The sequence below is a fragment of the Sebastes umbrosus genome, chromosome 19 (genome assembly GCF_015220745.1).
Source record: "Sebastes umbrosus isolate fSebUmb1 chromosome 19, fSebUmb1.pri, whole genome shotgun sequence".
In the NCBI taxonomy this organism is placed as follows: Eukaryota; Metazoa; Chordata; class Actinopteri; order Perciformes; family Sebastidae; genus Sebastes; species Sebastes umbrosus.
The window spans coordinates 8,089,060-8,110,572 of NC_051287.1; the positions used below are offsets into that span (position 1 = coordinate 8,089,060).

The 21,513-nt window shown below is 39.0% G+C and overlaps 2 protein-coding genes across 5 annotated transcripts in view; one reads left to right on the forward strand and one right to left on the reverse strand.

The window, feature by feature from the left end:
- The window catches only part of LOC119478013 (myosin-7-like), a 39,423-nt gene extending 29,338 nt beyond the window's left edge, over window positions 1–10,085 (forward strand). For 2 of the 3 annotated variants that reach the window (XM_037752386.1, XM_037752388.1), the window contains 16 exons: window positions 45–338; window positions 1,830–1,928; window positions 3,266–3,514; window positions 3,599–3,703; window positions 3,829–3,887; window positions 4,440–4,587; window positions 4,673–4,777; window positions 5,251–5,403; window positions 5,529–5,696; window positions 5,874–6,047; window positions 7,032–7,121; window positions 7,250–7,333; window positions 7,793–7,911; window positions 8,519–8,627; window positions 8,867–9,030; window positions 9,700–10,085. In XM_037752386.1, the coding sequence (XP_037608314.1) occupies window positions 45–338; window positions 1,830–1,928; window positions 3,266–3,514; window positions 3,599–3,703; window positions 3,829–3,887; window positions 4,440–4,587; window positions 4,673–4,777; window positions 5,251–5,403; window positions 5,529–5,696; window positions 5,874–6,047; window positions 7,032–7,121; window positions 7,250–7,333; window positions 7,793–7,911; window positions 8,519–8,627; window positions 8,867–9,030; window positions 9,700–9,811 (2,232 nt within the window). In that variant the 3' untranslated portion in view covers window positions 9,812–10,085. The remainder of the gene's footprint in view (window positions 1–44; window positions 339–1,829; window positions 1,929–3,265; window positions 3,515–3,598; window positions 3,704–3,828; window positions 3,888–4,439; window positions 4,588–4,672; window positions 4,778–5,250; window positions 5,404–5,528; window positions 5,697–5,873; window positions 6,048–7,031; window positions 7,122–7,249; window positions 7,334–7,792; window positions 7,912–8,518; window positions 8,628–8,866; window positions 9,031–9,699) is intronic. The other variant, XM_037752387.1, reaches the window with a different exon arrangement.
- A 2,199-nt stretch (window positions 10,086–12,284) lies between these two features.
- LOC119478014 (ras-related protein Rab-27B-like) overlaps window positions 12,285–21,513 on the reverse strand; it is a 50,174-nt gene continuing 40,945 nt past the window's right edge. For both annotated transcript variants that reach the window (XM_037752389.1, XM_037752390.1), the window contains exons 3-6: window positions 20,526–20,614; window positions 19,109–19,212; window positions 18,663–18,786; window positions 12,285–17,378 (exon numbers count right to left, since the gene is read on the reverse strand). In XM_037752389.1, the coding sequence (XP_037608317.1) occupies window positions 17,192–17,378; window positions 18,663–18,786; window positions 19,109–19,212; window positions 20,526–20,614 (504 nt within the window). In that variant the 3' untranslated portion in view covers window positions 12,285–17,191. The remainder of the gene's footprint in view (window positions 17,379–18,662; window positions 18,787–19,108; window positions 19,213–20,525; window positions 20,615–21,513) is intronic.

Consider the following 21,513-nt stretch of genomic DNA (forward strand, 5'->3'; position numbering starts at 1 on the left):
TTATTTCATCCCTCCTTCCCCACCTTCTTCCCCTTCTCCTCCAGGAGTCCGAATTCGACTCGAACAAGCAGCCAGACAGCCCGTCAGAGGAGGAGCCCACCACGCCCCAAGCTGAGCCAACCAGTCAGAACCCGAAATATGAGCTGTACCTCAACAACGGGAGCAAGACCAACGGGGTGAGTGGCAGGGATGCAGATGGTCCAGGAGGAGGCGGCGGGAGAGTGGGGGAGAATGGCCCCCGGCTGTCCCGATGGGAGAGCAACCGGCTGGGGCCGAACCATTATCGGGGGTCCCTGGAGTCCCTGGCCTCACGGGACTGGGACTCTACGTCTGACAGGGTGGGTGAGGCGGACCGTGGACTTTGTGTATGTGTGTGTATGATTCAGATCCGGGAGATTAGGGATAGTTTTTATGATAATCGGATATCTGTCATATCTGTGATTCCAGAAACACAGAACCAGTTATTAAACAGTGCCATCTCCTGGACAAAACAAGTGAAAGAAATGCAGATGCAATGACATTTAAAGTGTAATTTTTCTTTTTTCTAGTGCATATTGTTTGTCTTGTTTCAAAATATCTTGATCTCTCACTGCATAAAAATAAGAATTTTAGGACTTAATAAGAAGTTGGTAAAGTGGAGACGTTTGCTGGGGTTATTACAAACTTTATTAATACCCGAGTTTCTCTCTGTTGTCTGGTCTTTGACCTTGTTTTTAGATAGAAGACCCTCAACCATTAATGTCCAAGGTTTCATGTTAATTTAAGATCTCCTTTATCCTGAATCTAATTAAATCCGCTTTTCATAAAACATTGCAAAAGGACATGATTAACATACAGAAATACAGTAAATGACAAAAATAGAAATCCTGCAATAGTGCATCTATCATGTATTTTCCAACTACTGCAACCAACTCACTTTGCAATAATTTAACACACATAAATCTTCATAATGTCATTATCCTGTTGAAGCGATACGCATCTTATGCAGCATTGCTATAATAAAACTTTTCCTTTCCAGTCGTTGAACAACGCCATCACCTGGACGAAACACAAATTCAAGGTTTCTCATTGACCGTCCTGAGTCACAAAATTCAATCATATCAGAGTTTCTCAACTTCTTCTGGCATTTTTATGTGTTTTCTCGAATCCTATAATTCTGAAGACAACAAAAAAAAGATCTTAATTATGGTTGAGAAACTCTGAATTATACAATGATAAAATTATCTGACATCAAATTTAATCAATATAAGCACCTTTAATGCAATATTGCAGTATGTTTAAATTATAATAAATGATACAAATACAAGTATTTACTGCAATATATGTGCATCTGCCACAGTAATTTACCACATATAATCATTAGTAATTAACAGCCAGTTATATCATCCTGTTTAGACAACAAAAAGTAATTAATCTCCCATTAGCTATAACATATTTCCTGTTTTTTGTAATAATCTATGTGTTAAAGCTTCACTGTCAAGCTTAACATGCCTCTTCATCACGTGTTCAGATGTGTTTGATTATTACAATTTAATTTGTTGAATTTGATTTGAATATCAGTTAGGAAACTTATCAGTGTTAGCTGTATTTCATGAACAGGATTGTTGCCCATGTTTAATAAATATAGCAGTTTACAACTTTGTCTTTTCTTCTGTTTATGAACTTTTTCATGCAAACCAACAATCGTGTCTTGATCTGTACTTCTGAATTGGTCTTCAGTCTTCACTCTGATTACTTTGATTCTGTCGGTTTTTCTTGTGTCTCTCTCATTTTGTAGTTCTGTTGTTTGGTATTAATCACAGTTATGTTGTTTGTTTGTTTGTTTACAGTATGGTGTTGTCGACAGCCCTCCCAGGGTGTTCAACAGTCCGTACGCCACGACGACCTCCATTGATTACAACCCCACGTACCGAATGTCTGATTTCAAGGTTTGTAGTGGAAAAACTGATTCTTATTTCTATATCTTATATACATTGTTTTTGATTGTATTAGTTCTTCTTATCTTTTCAGGATTGTTTGTTTTTATAAATACTCTTAATGTCACATAAACATAATAAATTGATACCATCAAAATTTGGTTGTAAACAAAACCCTTCAAATGCTCCAAATTTTAACTGAAACAATTGTTTTGTCTAAAATAAAATAAAAATAGCATGTATTTGCAACTGCCAAACTAATGTTTTAAATGCAGGTTCAGCACCAGCAAGTCTTACAGAATCTGTGAAAATGCTGAGGAGGATTTGAAAAGCATCATTGCATTTTATCCATACATATTCTCACATGTATGGAAGCCCTTAGAGGCAAGTGTGGAAAAAACTTCTGGAGATCTATTTTTCTAAGTCTGATCTAAATTGATTTCTCTCCTGTGTTTATGACTTAAAAAAATCATCTGTGAATCGGGTGAGAAAAAAAGTTTTGCCAGGTGGAAAAAAAAAAATTGGAAGGATGATTTTTCTAAGTTACTTTTTTTTTTTTAAATCTGTGAAAACAAGTGAATTTTTTTTTTTTTTGGAAGCTGAATTTTAGTTTTTTCTTAGTGTTGTTTTAATTTTGGTCACAAGAGGCTGAAGTGCAACACTACCCCATGTTCTCAATAGGAATAAGAGCATTCGTGTTTTCTCTAATGGCAGATTAGCGCTGATTAAAATACATTTCTAGCCAAAAGAAAGACCTGACAGTAATGCTACATAATTTGCTAATGCACAATAGTAGGCCTACCTTGTGTTTGGAGTGCATGGAGAAATTAAAACTCACCTGGAAGAAAACATGCATGCTTTTAGTCCTTTTTAGAACATGGAGTAGTAGTGCACTTCAGCCTCTTGTGGCTGAAATGAGTATTACAACAACAAACACTTGATGATCCTGTCAAAAGAAAAAAGATTTTCAGCTGACACAACTTCTTTTTCATCGGTTTTCATAGATTAAAAAAAAAAGAAAGTAATTTAGGAAAATGACCCCGCCAATTTTTTTTTTTTTTTTTTCACCTGGCCATTTTTTCCTCTTCCTGTTTGACAAAAAAATGTAAGGAACTTAGAAAGATTATCCTGGCAAAACCTTTTTATCCACCTGTTCTTAAGTCATAAACACAGGAGAGAAAACCCTTTTAGATCAGACTTAGAAAATGGATCACCAGGATTATTATTTTGCTCACTTGCCTCTCGAGGCTTCCGTACACATGTGATTTTCCAGGGACAATCCCAGTCTTCTGAGGCTGTCTACAGCAGGGTACTGACCCTCCTCTCTCTGCCCCCTTCCTCATTTCCAGGCTCCTGGTGGACTGTCTCCTTCCACCTCAGAGATGAACCTGTACAGCTACAACAGTCGCAGCGCCAGTCCGGTTGGCATGCACAACTTCAACGCCGGCCACACCCTCAACACCGGCCATAGCTTCAACACCGGCCACTCCTTCAACACCGGCCACTCCTTCAACACCGGCAACACCTTCAACACCCCCCGCCCCCGTTTCTCCGCCTACGACACTCTGTTGAAGAAGAGGTCCGAGGTCACCAACACTGTACGTTTACTCACACACAAAACAGATAAAACACTCTCTATCATCGCGTCCGCGTAATGTTTTTCCATGTTTTTGTCGCTACAGATGGCACCCACCACCCACTACAGTATGCGCTCTAACACTGTGGGGGGGGCCCATAAAAAAGACTACATAGAGGAGTTGACCAAACAGATGGACGCCTGCCAGAAGGTAGACCTCACCTGATCCATTTTGGGGTTCATAAATACTGTATGTAGTCCTGCTGTAAGAATGTGGTTTGTTACCACAAGTAAGAAAACATTTTGACGGTATGTGTGTGTGTGTGTTTTCTCTAGCGTAACCAGTTCCTGGAGGCGGAGAGTGTGGAGATGGAGAAGGAGAGAAACCAGATAAGGTCAGACATGATGTTATTTTTCTTATTGAGATTCTTGTTTTTGATGACCTCCACTGGTGGAATTTGTCACCTCGCTTCAGTGATGTAAAGTAGGCATGGTCAGTACACTGTGAGATCACAGGTGGGTGTGGTTGAGTGTGATAGATTGGAAACCTTTAACCAGACGAGGTTGGTAAAACGATGCTTTTCAGCTAAAGGCTGGCCCACACTGCAGATTTTGAAAATGTGAGAGACCCCACACATAACGACATGTTAAATCGCGGCTTTGCTGACGATTGTCTTAACTTACTAAGTAAGTAACTTAACACTGAGGTGAAAAGCATCGTTTGACTGGCCTTCTCTTTGAAGTCTTTGAATTTGAAATTTTTTTGCACTTGTTACTACACCCCCAAGTGATGTCACGGTGTACTGACCGCACCCTCAGTAGTACACTTCTACTTCATTGCAGCAAGGTGAGAAAGAGATTCTCAACGGGTTACTCAAGCTTGCCTTCACTCCTCTCTGTCATCTCAGTGTAAACGTCTGAAAACTGTAAACTGTCTCCCTGTGAAGGTTTGAGATGCGCGGCCTGCTGGTGAACAACGAGGACCTGCTGAGGACCAACACTCAGCTGAACAACGAGATGAAGAGGACGAGAGAGCAGATGATAGAGATGGAGAGAGAGAACCGAGAGATGGGCGAGAGATACAGAGAGATGGAGGTGTGAGCAGATGAATGGATGGATGGACTTATACTGTACTTATCCGTGTGTTTGCATTGCTGACTCTTTTTCCTGTGCTTCACAGATTGAGGTGAAGGACGCCCGGGACGTGATGGTGGAGGCCAACACTCAGGAGTACGCCTTCAATTTTCTCCAGCAGTCCCTCAAAAACAAGATCCAGGACGCTGAGGTACACAGCAGCTCGAAAAAAGCACTTTTTAATTTCCATCATCTCCAGACAAGCTGAGGACTACAGCTAGCAGGAAGCTGGCAGAACCAGATATGTCATATGGGCGTGCAGGGCGGTGCAATCCCGTGGGTCTGATGCATGTTCATTTTGTCGAAGAAAATAACTCTGGATTCAGCTTTTAGTGAATTTTGCAACTTTTAGGACATAATGATTTAAATGAGGGCTATTTAAGTGTTCCTACTGGGAAGTTGATTTACCTAAAAAAACATTATCCTCTGATTTACAGACGTCTCTTTATACATTCATGGCTATGGACTCATTGGCGTTTACAGTCCAAAATGGCAGCAAGGCTACCGCAGCGCCATCTAGCGGACATTATATAAAAAACACTAGAGTTTCGCTTCTTTGCTTCTATACTCTTTGGCAGAGCTCTGAACTGTGTATTTGTGTGTGTGTGTGTGTGTTGTGTTCAGGACAACCTGGAAAAGCAGACGCAGCATGCCCAGACGCTGTCTGAGAAGTTGTGGCTGACAGAGAGACAGCTGGAGGACCTGGAGGTCGACAGAGACACCAGCGACAAGAAGTCATCCGAACTCAACAACACCATCTTCAGACTGGAGACAGAGGTAGACAGAGATGCTTTCATTTGACCTTTACTGGGAACCGTCATTAAGAAAACAAATCCCTGCAGTTAAACCCAGGCAAGCACAAATATGTGTACCTACAAATGTATGTTTCTGTGTGTCTCCAGCTGGGTGAGGCCCTGCTGTTGACCACGCAGGCTTCAGCCGAGCTGAACCTGCAGCAGAAGCTGCGTGACGACGGCGCGCAGAGGGTGGAGGAGCTGGAGGAGACTCTGCTGGAGAAGGAGCAGGAGGTGCAGAAACTGCAGCTCATCGTCAGCAGACTGCAGGGAGAGGTATGCTCACTTGTGTAATACTAATATATGTAATAATTTCACACTTGTAACATGCTTGTCAGGTATTCTAGCATCTTGGTTAGATAGAAAGAAAGCTGCTGCTTCTAAATAATAGCTGAGAACACCCTGGGTATGAATGCAGCCTCAGGATCTGTGTGTGTTTGTGTGTGTGTGCAGGTGTCTGGTAAGCTGATTGATAAGGAGCGGACGCTGGAGGACGAGATCCAGCTGAGAGAGAGGATCCAGCTGCAGTGTAAGCAAGCGGAGAGGACGGTGGAAGACCTCCACATGGAGCTGCAGAGCACCAACCAGGCCAAAGATGACCTGGCCAAACAAGTCAAACAGGCTCAGGTAAATCATCTGATAGTTGGAGTTTTTATGCTTCATGCAAAATAAATTATTAGATGATTTTTAACCATGTCATACTGGCTTGTCAAGAAAGAGGCTAAATAACGCTCCAAACGTATGCTACATTTTGGCGAGGAAAACTTGTCATGGCCATTTTCAAAGGGGTCCCTTGACCTCTGACCTCAAGATATGTGAATGAAAATGGGTTCTATGGGTACCCACGAGTCTCCCCTTTACATACATGCCCACTTTATGATAATCACATGCAGTTTGGGGCAAGTCATAGTCAAGTCAGCACACTGACACACTGACAGCTGTTGTTGCCTGTTGGCTTGAGTTTGCCATGTTATGATTTGAGCATATTTCTTATGCTAAATGCAGTACCTGTGAGGGTTTCTGGACAATATTTGTCATTGTTTTGTGTGGTTAATTGATTTCCAATAATAAATATATACATACATTTGCTTAAAGCAAGCGTATTTGCCCACCACCATGTTGATAACAGTATTAAATAGTTGACAAATCTCCCTTTAAGGCACATTTTGAACAGATAAAAAATTTGCGATTATGTTGCGATTAATCACAATTAAATATTTGACGGCCATAAAAAAAATAAAATATTTTTTTTCCCTAAATGTTTCTTCCTTGAAGTGAACTCTTCCTATTTCCAGCTGTAGATCAAACAGTATCCACAGCGTGTTGGCATACATGACCTCATGATTCAAACAGAGATGTCCACTTGAATTAATCAGTCATGCAAACCATCAGAGTTTGGGGTTAATGAGGTATTAATTATGCAAATCCTGTTTAGCAATCAGCGTGCTAATTCCATAATCCCAAATATTCATCATGTCGCTATTTCTGAAGATACTCAATCTGTGCCATTTCTAAATAGCCTGCTGAACCGACAGCTGACCTCAGATCAGAAGCTGCCCAAAAAAGTTTAGTTTGGTTGATGACTTATAATTTTTGAACTCTTTTGAACAGGAGAAGATGATCGACCTGGAGAGCGATCTGGAGGAGCTGCATGACAGCGAGCAGAGATGGGCCGCCAAACACAAGAGAGCTATCGAACAGGTATGCACACTGGAAACAGGAAGTGAGCTAACGGAAAATGTTCTGTCATTTACTTAACATTTGTTCTATCATCGATTTGACGGACTTTGTTTGGCTGGTTATTAAGACATTTGTGTGTTTGCTGTCAGACTGAGCAGCTGCAACTGAAGTTGATTCAGGAGAAGGATCTGAACGACCAGCTGGAGACTGACAAGGTCGCCATGGAGAGACAGGTACTGTGTGTGTCACTTCTTCATGTAGTCTACATTTAACACAGTTAGACCCTCTTTCTCAATACATTTCTCCATCTCTCTGATATGATTGAAGTTTTTAGAAATTCAGAAAAAGATTAATTAACTGTTATTCATTTATTTAAGCACAAAATAAAGACACATTTTCTTTTTTATAAGGATCCTTAAATTTGATTCTTATTATTATTGTAAAAATGTACTTGTCAGTGCCCTCTAGTGGACAAACTATGTTATGGAGACACTGTTTCTAAACATCTCTTTGACATTTCTGCACTGCAATTTCTTGTTACTTATTGGCAGACGTATTCGCAGATATATCTGTGATAAGCCAATGTGCCAATGAAGTTGTACATACTTGCATCAAACTGTACATACTTGCATCTTAATAATCAACAATAGTGGAACAAAAGTGAAAGCTAATCTCTCTCTCTCGGTGTGTAGCTGCGTGAGCTGCGTCTGGAGGTGGAGGAGCTTCATAGCTCCAGAGTTCAGGAGGATGTCATCTCCAGGGCGGAGGCCAGAGTCAAAGAGCTGGAGAACAGTCTGAGGGTCGAGGAAAGGTCAGTCACGTGACTTTTCTTAACAAACCTCTGTTATAACTTGTCTGTCTGCATTTTCGAATGCAAGCTGTACAGTAGATTTTAGATGTTTGGATCAGAGCTTTGATTCTGTTTCTGAACAGCCATTAGTTTCCGCTCAATTCTGTACTAAATGAAAAAGAATGATCAGACCATTGAAACTTGTTTGAGATGTGTAATCCATCTCGGCTAACATCAATCTGCACTTAAACTACATCACCAAACGCCACACATGCATCGTTGAGTGTGATGAATCACTCACCTCGAGCACATTTAAAAGTCTGTTAATTGAGTTTGATTTCAGAACGGCTGCTGAAACACGGCAGTGTAGTTCGCAAAACGGCGAGCTGTGATACAAACCAGGGGTTCTCAATCTTCAAATTTTTCCAAGGACCCCCTTTTAATCATAAAAATTAATCGGGATTGACAATCGTAATCAAGCATAATGCTTCTTACCATTTGTAAAACTTACAATCAATGTCCCCGGACCCCACATTGAGACTCACTGATATAAACAACATGTAACCATAGCATAAACTGGCTGAAACAAATCCACAAGTATGTGCTAATGTGTGTGTGTTTTGTACAGGAACAAGTCTGTTCTGACCAACGCCATCAGTAAACTGGAGAGGAGGATCGTTGAGCTGAGCGATCAGATGGAGGAGGAACACAGGATAGCTACTGAGCAGAAAGACCTGGTAAAACACACACACACACACACACAGTATTATAAAATAGTGTGATCGACTTGTTCCTGTACTAATATGTATTTAAATTATTAGATACATAGCTAGCTAGAAAAATAGTCAAGGACATGTTTGAAATGTTTTTAAGCATGTGATAAGAAGTGTGTTTTCATATCTCAGTTGTTACGGATAACATGTCCGTCCAGTCCTGTCTGTCTAAACTAAGCGTGGCTTTGTGATCGGTCCTCCAGATGACCCAGAGGATGCGCTCTCTGAAGCGTCAGCTGAACGAGGCGGAGGAGGAGACGAGCAGGAAGGATGGGCAGTACCGCCACACCCAGAGAGAGCTAGCTGAGGAGAGGGAGTCGAGCGGCCGGCTGCAGAGGCAGCTGCTCGACCAACATCTGCAGACAAAGTACGTCCACTAATACACACACACACAGAAATGGACAGGTCAGAAGGGACATTTTAAGAATCACTCACCTCCTTCAGACGTAAAAGTAACCATAAACAATCACTTTGTTATGGATCTTAATAGATTTTCATTTAGTGATGCATTATTTGGTAACATGGTGTGAAGCATCACTGTGGTTGCTATGGTTACCAGTGGTTAAACACCTGCCAACCATTACGAAATGTGTGTTTTTCATAGCTATGGCATTCAATTCCACTGGTTCCTTTGGTGGACAGTATAAAAGTAAACATGACAGGACACGGTATGAAAACAGTGTGACTCCACAGCTAGTCTACTCGATCCCCTAGTTCACAGCTTAACTTAAGCGCCAGGGTGCGCTCTCTTAAAGTAACAGTACACAATTACCAAAAAAATGAATAAAATAGCCTGCTGTAGACATAAAATATTAAACTTACAGTCAAATTGAACAGAAAAAGTACTTACTCATTATGAGTGGTTAACTTAATATTCTAAAATTCAAAAGTTATAACTCCAATGTACACCCTCTAGGAGTAAATAAGAAAACGTTGACAAAAATAACAAGCAAATCCTAGCCTCATACAACATGTTACATTATTCTCATAGCACAAAATAAACCACCACATCTTTCTGTCACCGTCTCCCTAACAGGCGTAACGAGACTCTGACATACCGTCAGACTCTGGATAACCTGAGGTTGGACCTGAGTGTCGACGACGAAGACGAGGATCGCCTACAAACAAACAATTACACCAAAGTCTAAACCCTCACACTCTACACATTCTGTCATTACAAAACATGAAACAGGCTTTACACCGTGGTGACATGTGACATTTTCTAAACCTGCCACCACCACTTTATTATAGTAATAGACAGGAGCCATCTGCAGGTTGCACCAGACTAAACTATTCTTCCAAAAAAATAAAAATAAAAGGCTAAATGATACATGTGACCAAACCTTAAAGTCCACCAGGATCTTTTTCTTAACCAATCTTGTAATTTCCTATCAATCTCCTAGAAAGTGTCCTAGAAAGAAAATGTAATCTGGTACTAATTAAAGGAAAATGTAAAGACAAAGTTATTAGTTTTCTTTGAAAGATCTTCTCCATATATTACGCATGTTTGCATATTTAGCTGACCTCCTTCGCACTGACTATACATGTACAGGAGCTTGGTGCAGAGAGATGCTGACATACGTAAAGGGAAAACTTTCTAGTGACAAGATGAAGATTTGATAAAGGTGCCTTGTAGTTTTTAATGTGTTCTTGTAGTTGCTGTTAAATTGAGCTTTAAACAACCTGAAGTATATTTTTGGGAGTGTGAATTTTCTACATCATCCAGTTGCACAAAAGCGTTGTCGCCTTAAAGTCTGGACGGACACTTTTAACTCCGACAGGCTTTGGTTTGATGGCAATTGAAACAGGACTCATTTTAATCCTTTTTTAAATTTTTTAGAAAAGAGAGTGCACACTCAGAGAATCACAAACGTCTCTGATTTTGCAGCCTTTGTTTAAAATTTGGTGACAGTTCTTTCATAAGGAGGGATTTTCCATGTTAGAAGCTATTTAGTTTAACATACAGTATGTAACATTCATCTGCAGTATTTGAACATATTCCACGGTAATGACACAATATGATGTAACTGCAGAGGCGGGATCTTTGGCTGTGATTGCAGCTGTTCTTGATTCACACACAGAATCAATTAAGAGATTATTTATATTGAACAGGTTTTTAGTGTTTGTTGTTTTTATGATTCGAAGATTATTGAATTTTATGTTTTGAAAGTGCTTGTGGGGCGTAATTTTAGAGAATGACATGTTGTATGATTTCAGGTATTTTAGGGTTAGGGTTTGCTGCTTTATTGATGTAACTTACTGTGCCTCCCACATACAGTATCTGTTCATGAGATTAGATTTAAGGGTAGAAGAAGTGTCAGAACAAGAAAAAAAAAAGAAAATCTCGCTTCACACTCTGCGTTAATCTGCATCTTTGTTAATTGTATTTTATCTAAATTCACTCAAATCACACAAAATTTAAAAAAAAAAAAAAGTGTTTACTGAAAATACAGCTTTTAAATATTTAAAAGTGTAACAGCTGAGACGTTTTATCTCTCAGAAGTCAAATAAATGTCTAACTACACTTTAGATCCAAGATGTGGGTTAATGCAAAGTGTGGAAGATGAAAAAAAAAAAAAAGTTTATATTCTATGTGGTTTTCTGTACCATCTGGTAAATGTTCTGTATGCTCTTATTTTGGAGGAAATAACTTATTCCTTTTTCAAAAGAAAACTAAGCGCAGAGACAGAAACAACCATGGCTGGGTTGTTAAATTCAAATCATCAGTAGAAAATATTGATTATGGCCAAAAAGTTCATCAGTACTTTAATTTGAAAGAAAACTCACTTCCTCCTTTTCATTGAGTTTTGAGTAAACTGAACCCAGCCGTGTTCTAACAGTCCTCTGCATGTTCCCTGCTTGTAGGACTTCCGTCATAAATGCATTAAGCTAATATACAGATACAGTTTGGATTCTCTGTTATGTTTACATTTGTTGGTATTTTGCGTCTTTGGAAACAGAAATCACATGGTTTCATATTTGAGCTGTTAGAAATTTGCGATACAGCATCACAGATATGTAAAAAGAAATAGATTTCATTGACTTATTTTTGTAACTTCACTTGATATTCTACTGGTTCTGCTGTTCTCGGGTATTTATTTTTCACATTCTCTGTTGGTGAGAAGTTTCTGAGTACAAAATGCAAATAAATTCTTCTCCACTGTGATATCTTGGTGTCGGTCGCTTGCTTTTTTTTTTTTTTTTTTTTAGGAAAAATCTGTTTTACAAACGTCAATATTTAAAGCCGGTGTTAATGATCTACTATTTTGCCATTTTTATGGTATACTAAACTATGGCTTTTTCATGACTTTTTGTATACTATGACTTTTTATTCGGGCTGTCAGTCAATTAAAATATTTAATCGCATGATTGTCCATGATTAATCGCAAATTAATCACACATTTTTTATCTGTTCAAAATGTACCTTGGGAGATTTGTCAAGTATTTATACTCTTATCAACATGGGAGGGGGCAAATATGCTGCTTTATGTAAATGTATGTGTTAATATTATCAGACTCTTCTAGAGGGTTTTCGACAATCAAAGAATTTAAAATGTCTTAACTTATCTTATCCGCATCAAACCGAAACCAAAGCAGACGCTTCTGGGAAAAAAAACAAGGTTTAAAACAAACACAGAGATTTATTTGCAGCTCTGACATCAGAAACATTAAACGCATCACAGGTCATTTCATTCTCATTGTGTCAAACATGCTGACGGTGCAACAAACCCAACAAACACACACAGGCATCGATACACGCAGTGAAAACTGAAGAAACGTGTACAAACCGCAGGCATCAGGGAGAATTCACACACGGAGGATTTCCAAAAATAAAAGCTCTTAGAGGTACTTGGATTGATTAGTTGTTTTGATATATCGGGCACAAAAACATCACGACTTCTGGTCTCTTTTGCCTCTGTTTTGTAATCTATAATCAATAATGCATGAAAATATTCAGTAGCTCACAAACTTTACAGAGGATCAGACAGAAGAGATAATAACAGGCACAACATGACTCTGAAAACAGTGTAAACTTTTTAAAGTGAATTCAAAAACTTCAAAAATTTAAGACTTATGGAAGAGATGCTTCAAGAAAAACATGATTCAAGACAGCAAAAATAAATGTCAGATATACCGGTGGCACAACTGAATACTGAATTTAAGCAAAAAGGCATAAAATGACAAACATATTCTAAAAATTGAAATTAAACTTGAGAAAATATAATGAGCAACAGAAGAAGAAAGGCTCAGATAAAAGCTGACAAATTGGTTCGGAAGATTGTCACAATAAAAGGCTTTATCTATTCATATAGAGGTGAGGCGCACTGGAAATCTGGACTCAAAGTCTCAAATAGTAAAAAAAAAAAAAAAAAAAAACACCTAAAAAATTGATTGATGCTTTTTATGAGTTCATTTTGTGTCCTTGCTTTATTTGAGCGTAGGTGTCGGGTAGATCTCAAGGATTAATTTTTGTGTTTCATTAAAATTAATGAATTACTAGCTTGCCAGTCATCTTGATAAAAAAAGGCTGCATTACATTTATAGGCGAGTCATTTCTTTCTAAGTCATAATTTAACTGTTTCACGAAACTTTTACCGAAAACTTTTTCAAAAACTGAGAAAACGTTACACACCTGATTGGTGGCGTTAAAGAGATTAACACTTGGTAAGCCTTACGACTTTAAAAGATGACATTTTTAAAGCTGCACTAATCAATATCTTATAATAATGGATTGTGAAAGGTGACACCCATAGTGCGAATAGTGGTAAATATGCCGCATGATACAGAGCTTTTTAGCCTCTTTTAGCTCGTTATTTTGGTTTTTACGGCACATTTAGTGTACGATTCACTCATCAACCCGCTTTCCAGCAGCAGACAAAGTTAGCAACTAACTGGTGACATGAGTGGAACATTTAGCAGCTAAAGAGCCAAGTATTTTATCAGGTGTTGGTGGAGACCAAAATAGAGCTAAAATGAGAGTGAACATTAATAAAGTTGGTCTTAACGTCATAACTACATCAACGAGCGCTTGAGCAACACTTCAACGGCGGCGACTGCGACAGTGTAATAATGTAGTTTTGTTGTCGCTCCTAGTGTGAATATAAATTAAGTCTTAAAGATACAATTCTACTGAAATACAACTTGTTTAACTGTAACAGGACTCTCTTCATGACTGAATGTTGGAGCAAAGGAAACAAACTAAATAAACCTGTGTTAAGACGATTTCACTAAGCTGCTTCTGTAAGTGTTTAGAAATATGTAACCTGACATGATTATTAAGACCAACACAAAAGTAAAAACCTATCTACCTACCTAAAACCCATCAGTAAGCCGTTGATCAGCTGAAACAAACAAACCAAACTTATAGAAATACAGTATTTTCTGGGACCTTTACAGCAATTATGGGAGAGAATATTAAGTGAACCAGCTCCTTATGTCTTTATCGTCAGCAAATTAATATTTCGATAAAGTAAAATTGAACAGCGGTGTGTGTTTAATATGGCACTGAGATCAGCTGTTGGCAAGCGACTTTGTTAGGCTTTTAAACAAAAAAACAAACAAAATAAAAACACTTTTTTTTTTTTATTTTTGAAGGCAGTTTTTCTTCGAGTGAACAACAGCATGAGGTTTAGATTTGTTGAAAACAAACGCTTGTTTGTGGTGTTTCCTTTTTTTATTTGGCACACTGGTAGATATAGGTGACAAGAGGTGAATCCAAAGCTCTATGACTCTTTAACCTATAAGATTTTTTTTATGGATCCAGCGAACACAATACAAAAAATTGGACTGTAATATAATCAAATATTGAAATTCAAAATGTTATTATCTTTCAAATGACCACAGCAGTGGTTTGCCATTAATAAGCCACACTCACAGTATACTTAACATTACCGCTGACCCATTTGGCAGCCCCTGGTTTCAGTACACTTTGAAAACCAACCTGCAGTAATCCTACATTATGCAGCTGTGAGTTGGGACAGCTGTGTAAAACCTCCCCTTGGCTCACTGAAGGACAAAATAAGGATTTAGCTGCCAGCAGGTGGCAAGCAAAAAGATAATTCCCCTCGTTTCTGGTGCACCTCAACTTGGCTCAAGATTTTTCATGAAGTAAGGCAGATCAAGGTGTTACTTGATGTAAGGGAAACTGTTGAGTTGCACTTAAAACAAAAGAAATCATCTTGGACTCAAAGCTGATTTTTGACATTTAAATGGATTTTTTGGGGGGTAAATTTACATCCAAATGGCTTCTAAAGACGGATGTTTTTTGCTGTGCTCAAGCGTAGTGTCACGGTACAAAACATGCAGCCTTTTGAACTGAACTCAGTGGAATGTAGTTTCAATATGCTGTGATTTCATAGGGTTTTCTGCACAGCAGCTGTTATATGGTGTGGTATGCAATGAAAAAAAACAATATAGTGTTAAGCAACAAAATACAACAAAAAGTTGGTCCACAGTAACTTCAAGTGTTGAACCAAAAAAAGTCTTAAACAACTTCTACTGTACTTCTTCAAGAGTTTATAATAGTGTATTTTCTTCATGTTAGAGACACGTTTTGTTGATATATTTATAACTTGGGGGTTAATTTGCTTAAGAGCACTAGAGCAATGAAAAAACAAATATGAAAGCAGATTATTTTCCCTTGACGGATATGAAAGAAGAAAAAAAAATTGTGTGAGATGTGAAGGATATAACAAAAAATTAGACAACAGAAATAATAATCTATGTTTTACATTTCTTTTAATATAAATAATTGGTCACTTTATATTCTAACAACATTGGTCATGTATGGGGCCTTAAAGCGATATTTCACTTTGTCGGATTATCTGGTAAGAAGAGATGAGAGGTCAACATGGAAAATCAGCTGCCCTGAAAGGCTAACGTCACCATAACCATGCTGATATAATCATCCTCTCCACTCATAAACTGCATTTATGTTGACTTACATACCATGTTTGTTCTAGTTGTAAATAGCCAATATCTTTTTTAGGCTATGGATTACAATTATTAAATTTTCTGTAAGCAAATTAAAGTGACATTGCGTCCCCAGAGCATCTGATATTTGTTGTATCTCAAACTTCCACAGAGATTAAAGTCTGTTCCGCCACAGTGGAATAACGCTTTAAAAGCCAAGGCAGTAGATCAGTTTGGAACAACATGTCTATCCTGGTCTAGGACACTCTATTAAGGATATACATAGGCTTTTTTTGTTCTCCATTTCACATGCCATGCTGTACCCATATTCGTCCTACAATATGAATGTTGTGTGTCTGTTGATCCGTTAAGTTTTCAAAATGAACGGTTCAAAGTAAGGCTGGGAAATAGATGTAAAAGTATCCAAAATATCCAAACAGTGCTATTTCTAATCAATCATATGGCATTCCTGTATGAATGGACATTTATTCCAAGTATTATTTTTAAATGAGTGCAAACAAAAATATTCAATTTATGAAGGGTGTTGATCCAAAATATCAATACCTACTGCTATATAAAATAATCACTAGCAAGTGGCCATAAACAAAACAATCTACTCTGACCAGTTTGGTTATGAAAAATAACAACAGAGGCTATTTACCCTCCTCTGTTTTGTGTTGGGGGTATCTCTATGTTGTGTATTTTCATTTACTGTTACTAATATAAAGTTTAATATAGGCCCATTATGTATTTGCACAATTCATTGTGGATTAAGCTGTTGATATTACATATCCTAAAGTTAGTTGTAGAAGCTAACAAGCAAAATAATCAATAATCTCACTCAGGTGTGTCAAAGACCTCCACCATGAAACCATTGTCCAACTATATTAAACACAATTTGGTGCATTTTTAGCAAACGTCTTGCATCCTTGAACGAGACAAAACTGCTTGAAAACACTGAAAAAAATGACCATACGTGGCTAATACGGGTACAGCATCGAAGACGGTGTGAAACAGGGAAAAAAATTGTTTGTTTTTGACAGTTGCTCACCCCGGTCCAGGAGGAAAAGCGTTCAGGAGAGGACCGTGACTTAATTTACATGGACACAGCTTAGTGTTAAACTCTTTAATGGCCCAGATCAAGCTGTCGTCAAGTGTCTTTCTGCACGTTTAGGTCCATTTAAATCATTCAAACCACTTGCGAACAGAGCAACTGGGAGCGTGCAGAGCTTAATTCCCAGGCTGCATGTTTTAAACGAGGCACAATATGTGTCTGACAGTGATGAAACTGTCCCCTCCTGTTTTAATTTCCTCCTAAACAGAGCTCAAAGGCAGACAGGCTGAGACTGTATTACCTTGAATATCCACTAGAGGGGGGACAAGGTTGTTTCATTGCCCTATGGCAGACAGTTTGAGGAGAAAGAAGAATAAAGGAGGAGAAGAGAAAGAAAAGAGCAGAAGATGGTTAAAGGTTAATATTAGAGAGAAGAGAGTGAACAGGAGAAGATGAAGAGACATGCAATCAAAGATGACAGATAAGGTGAAAGAAGTAGGGAATGTGGCGAGTAGAGAGGACAGACAACAGAGGAGCACTGACTGGTCGTTTCCTTCTTGATCTAGCATGCACATTTCTTCTCGTTGGGCTGCGCATCGCCGAGCTTCGTGGCCCCGTTCCCGTTGGCTGGCTCGGCAGGCGGTTTGTCGACGCACTGCTCCATCCTCTTCATGACCAGGTCCAACAGCGTTATCACCGCCTTGTCCACCTCCGATCCTGTCGCTGCACTCGTCTCAAAGTACGGGATTCTGTGGCCAATAAGAACAGAGGTAAGCGTATTTGTTTAAAATGATTTATGACCATTTTCCAATTAACTCCATTAGGGTTTTTTATTTATTTCAATTGGATTTTTTAGGAGAACACAGGAGAAGTTTCAGTTGGTTGCAATCTGCAACCTCACCGCTAGATGTCACTAGATCCTTCACACTGCACCTTTAACTTACAGTGTGTGACGTTCATACTGGACTTTAGCCCCTGAACATTTCTAAGATTCCCCAGATTTTAAAACAATTTTTTTTTACTTCCTGGAACAGAATTTTTGTTGCCAGGCAACATCAGTCCGAGGTCTAGGCTGGCTGGAATGACACCAGGAAACGATTTTTACCTCGTCCAACAGGAAGTCCTTTGTTGAGATATTGTTAAGACATCAACATGAGTCATGTACTGCTTATCTGTAATGTTGTGTCTTGTCTGTCTGCCTGTCTTACAGTTAGCCTGCTCTTAATGAAATGCTTGCTGTTTACTGTGTGTGTGTCATGTGCGACACATTATAATAGATAACAGATTTATAATATGATATAATAAAATATGTGAATGAATGATATGATATAACCTGTTCAGGGTTCACAACCCTCTAAGGATAAGCGGTTATAGACAATTGATGGATAGATGAATGGAAAGAAGAAGAAAAAGAAAAAGAAGAAAAAGAAAAACAAGAAGAAGAAAAACAAGAAGAAGAATTCATAGACAAATGGATAAAATATGGACGTAGTCTCTTTGTGACATCACTAAAGAGCAGACAGCTAGCAACCTCGTACAGCAACCACCTGCCACTCAACTTTAACTTTAACTTTAAGCCTTAACATAAGTTAGACGGATGAGTTCTCCGGTTTCAAAATCTGTTAAGACTTTTTTTTTTAGTGTGGGCCAGCCTTTAGATGTAAATGATTCCATTATTTAAGGGCTAAAACAGCAACTCCAAAGTCCCAAACATCCATTAGACATATGTGAGCTAACCAGAAAGACTTTAAATTATATGGATACAATTAAGCAATGTACTCAGGGGGTAATAACTACAATTTGACATTTAATTCTAAACACCACAGGTGGACAACGATAGGCCAACACTGGGGTAAGGGAGTCTTTAGTGAAAGTGAAAAGGGCAGAACCGTGATGGACTGCTTTTATCCTGTAAACATATTGCACACTAAATCGAAAGACATTAATGTTCAGTATTCTTTATACTCCAGTGATCCTTACTCCAAATAAAAAAAACACCTGCACTAAATATTGCACATGAAAAACAAACCTACCCGTATTTATCAGCCAGCTCCTTGGCCTGTTTCTCCTGAACCTCCCGCTGGTCGTTCAGGTCGGCCTTGTTTCCTACCAACACGATATCTGGATTCTCACAGTAGGCATTGGCCTGTAGCTGACCTGGAAATGAATACAGCAAAACAATGAGATGTGCAAATGTGAAACAGACAAAACTGGATCTTTGCACAACTGAATGTGTGCTGAAAGGCGTATCGGGAGATTCAATAAAAGAGAAAAACGAATAGTTTAGCAAACAGCTTTGCTTACTGCTGGTTTATTTTATGCTTCCTTCATATCTTCATCAGGCATCTATAATTTATGTGCAAATATAATAAAAGATTTAATGTCCCCTGTACGGTTTTTAACCACGTGTGGCACTAGAAAAAGCTAAAACAATGCAGATTTCTAAACATATAAAGAAAACGTAACTTTAATAACATACTCATCCAGTTTCTGACGTTGAGGAAGCTCTGCTGGCTGGTGAGATCAAACATCAGCAGGAACCCCATAGCGTCCCTGAAGAACGCCGTTGTCAGGCTGCGGAACCTGGAACACACACCAAAAGAAATTAAGAACACCACAGTTGAGATTTAGGGTGCTTTCACATCAGGGACCTGGGCCCGGATCCGAGTACACTTGTCCCCAAAGGTCCAGTTCGTTTGATAAGTGTGAACGCTCCGTACCATACATGGGCAGGGTTCTTTATTGGTCATAACCCCGCTGTATAAAGGCCTTTAATTGAGGGAAATGTGCAAAGGGTAGATATTGTGTGCTGCTGTTTGTATCCACAACAGTTGGTAATGTTTGTTCAGGGGCATGCTGGGGCTTCTGGGTGTGACACCAGCGAGGAACATAACTTAAGTAAACATCATATACTATTCAGTAAATATGTAATACGCAAACAAATCGGAATAAAGCAGCAGATATCAGGGTGTTTCCACCGCAAACAGTCTGACGAACTGATCACACAGGTCAGCTGGAATAAGATCAGTTTTATGAAAATAAGAATATGTCCTGTTACACTGAGCTGAAGAAATGAAGTTAGAATTATGTAACTAACACTGACTCATCCCGCAATGAGTCACCGGGCCTTTATAAACAGATTCAACAGATCGAGGCCAGTTCCAATTAAAGACGACACACACTCGTACACGCATACGTGATTGACGGATGCTGTATATACACAAGCAATGAGGCACGTAAACAAAGATACTGATCTGTTGTTCCTCCCTCAGTGTGATTACACATGATTGATTTCAGCAATTAGCTTTATCATGATACAGTCTTTGTCATAACTGGATTTGCCATTACTGAAATGTAGCGTTGAAGTGAAAGGCATCTTTCTCTTAGTTTCCAGCTAAATCAAACAAGTCAAAGTGTGTGACAGTACAGCCACAATGTAACATATGAAATTTTAAAGCCCGAGTGGAGAAATGAGATGATATATTGCCTGTCAATTATGGAATCAATCAGCAGACCAAAACTCATTTTTTAAGTCTATTTTTTGGCAATTCTGCTTTATAGATAGTGAAAGCTTGGAGAGAGACAGGAAAGGCAATACAATGCTCAGGCTAGAATCAAACCCGGATCGCCAGGAAAGACTCAGCCTTGATACATGAGGCACATGCAAAATAGATTATTCTACATCTAGATTATATAAGACAGGAAAGAGCAGACAGGGTTGACTAGCACTGCTGTATATTTATATCTGTAGCTTTACTATACATATTGGTAAAGGTAACTGTGAGCAGAGTTTGGGAAAGTGGACTCAGTATAGAGGTATGTGCGTAACCAAAAGCTAAACTGTTATTGTTATGATGGAAGAAAAGAAACCCAGTCCAGTGTGATGAGCAGCCCACCTCTCCTGTCCAGCTGTGTCCCAGAGCTGAAGGTGAACCTTGAAGGTTTTCCCTGCGGTCGCCCCATTGGGGCTGGACGCTGTGTACACCTGAGGAGACAGAAAACAACACTAGTTTAGTTTTTATCCATCAGACACAATAAACAAAAAATTATAGAATAGTATAACCTTCATGGGGGTATGGATCTATTGCAGTTGTAGGCATTAGTTTTAACTAGTAGGACATACTATACTGGCGTGTAAAATACATTGCTGAAGAAATGGAGCACTGGGAAGGGTACTCAGTTGGTTGCAAATTGCAACCACACCACTTGATGCCAACAAATCCTACACACTGTCCCTTTAAAATGTAGATAAAAGACAAATCCATACATTTATTTCAATGAGCCCTGTGTTGCCGACGCAGAAGCTTGACCCCTCACTCAACACTCTACGTTGACTGATCAAATACGTGCAAGAAGGGCTGAAAAGACTGTTCTGAACTCTCCTTTTGCTGACAAGGCTTTATCTGGACGTGACACAATGGAAGTGGACTGAACAGTGTGTATTCTACTTTGTTCAGTCTGTCCTACCTGCTGGATGGCTAACACTAACTTGTTAGTTGTCTGCAGATATCAGGCAACACAAACAGCAGGAGCAGCTGTCAGCTTTCTGCTGAAACGGATTATGAAACTGGATGTCTGGTTCTGACAGTCCATGGCTGTTTTGGATAACCTGTATTTGTTTCAATCACCTTTTTTAGCCTTGCATTTTGCAGGAAAAAAAAAATTGATTTAAAATTGTGAATCATCCCTGAGCTTGAAAAAAGATATTGGAAGCAACATCCACCACCAACGCAGCTCTTTGTGTCTTTTAACACAGCGCGGGATGTTCTCACCTCTCCACTGCTTTAGTGTCGTGAATATCTCCGCTGGTCTGACTAATGGTGATCTGGACGGTGAACCGAACCCTGTAATGAGGAACTCTTGTGTGTGCTGCAGCTGGTTGTG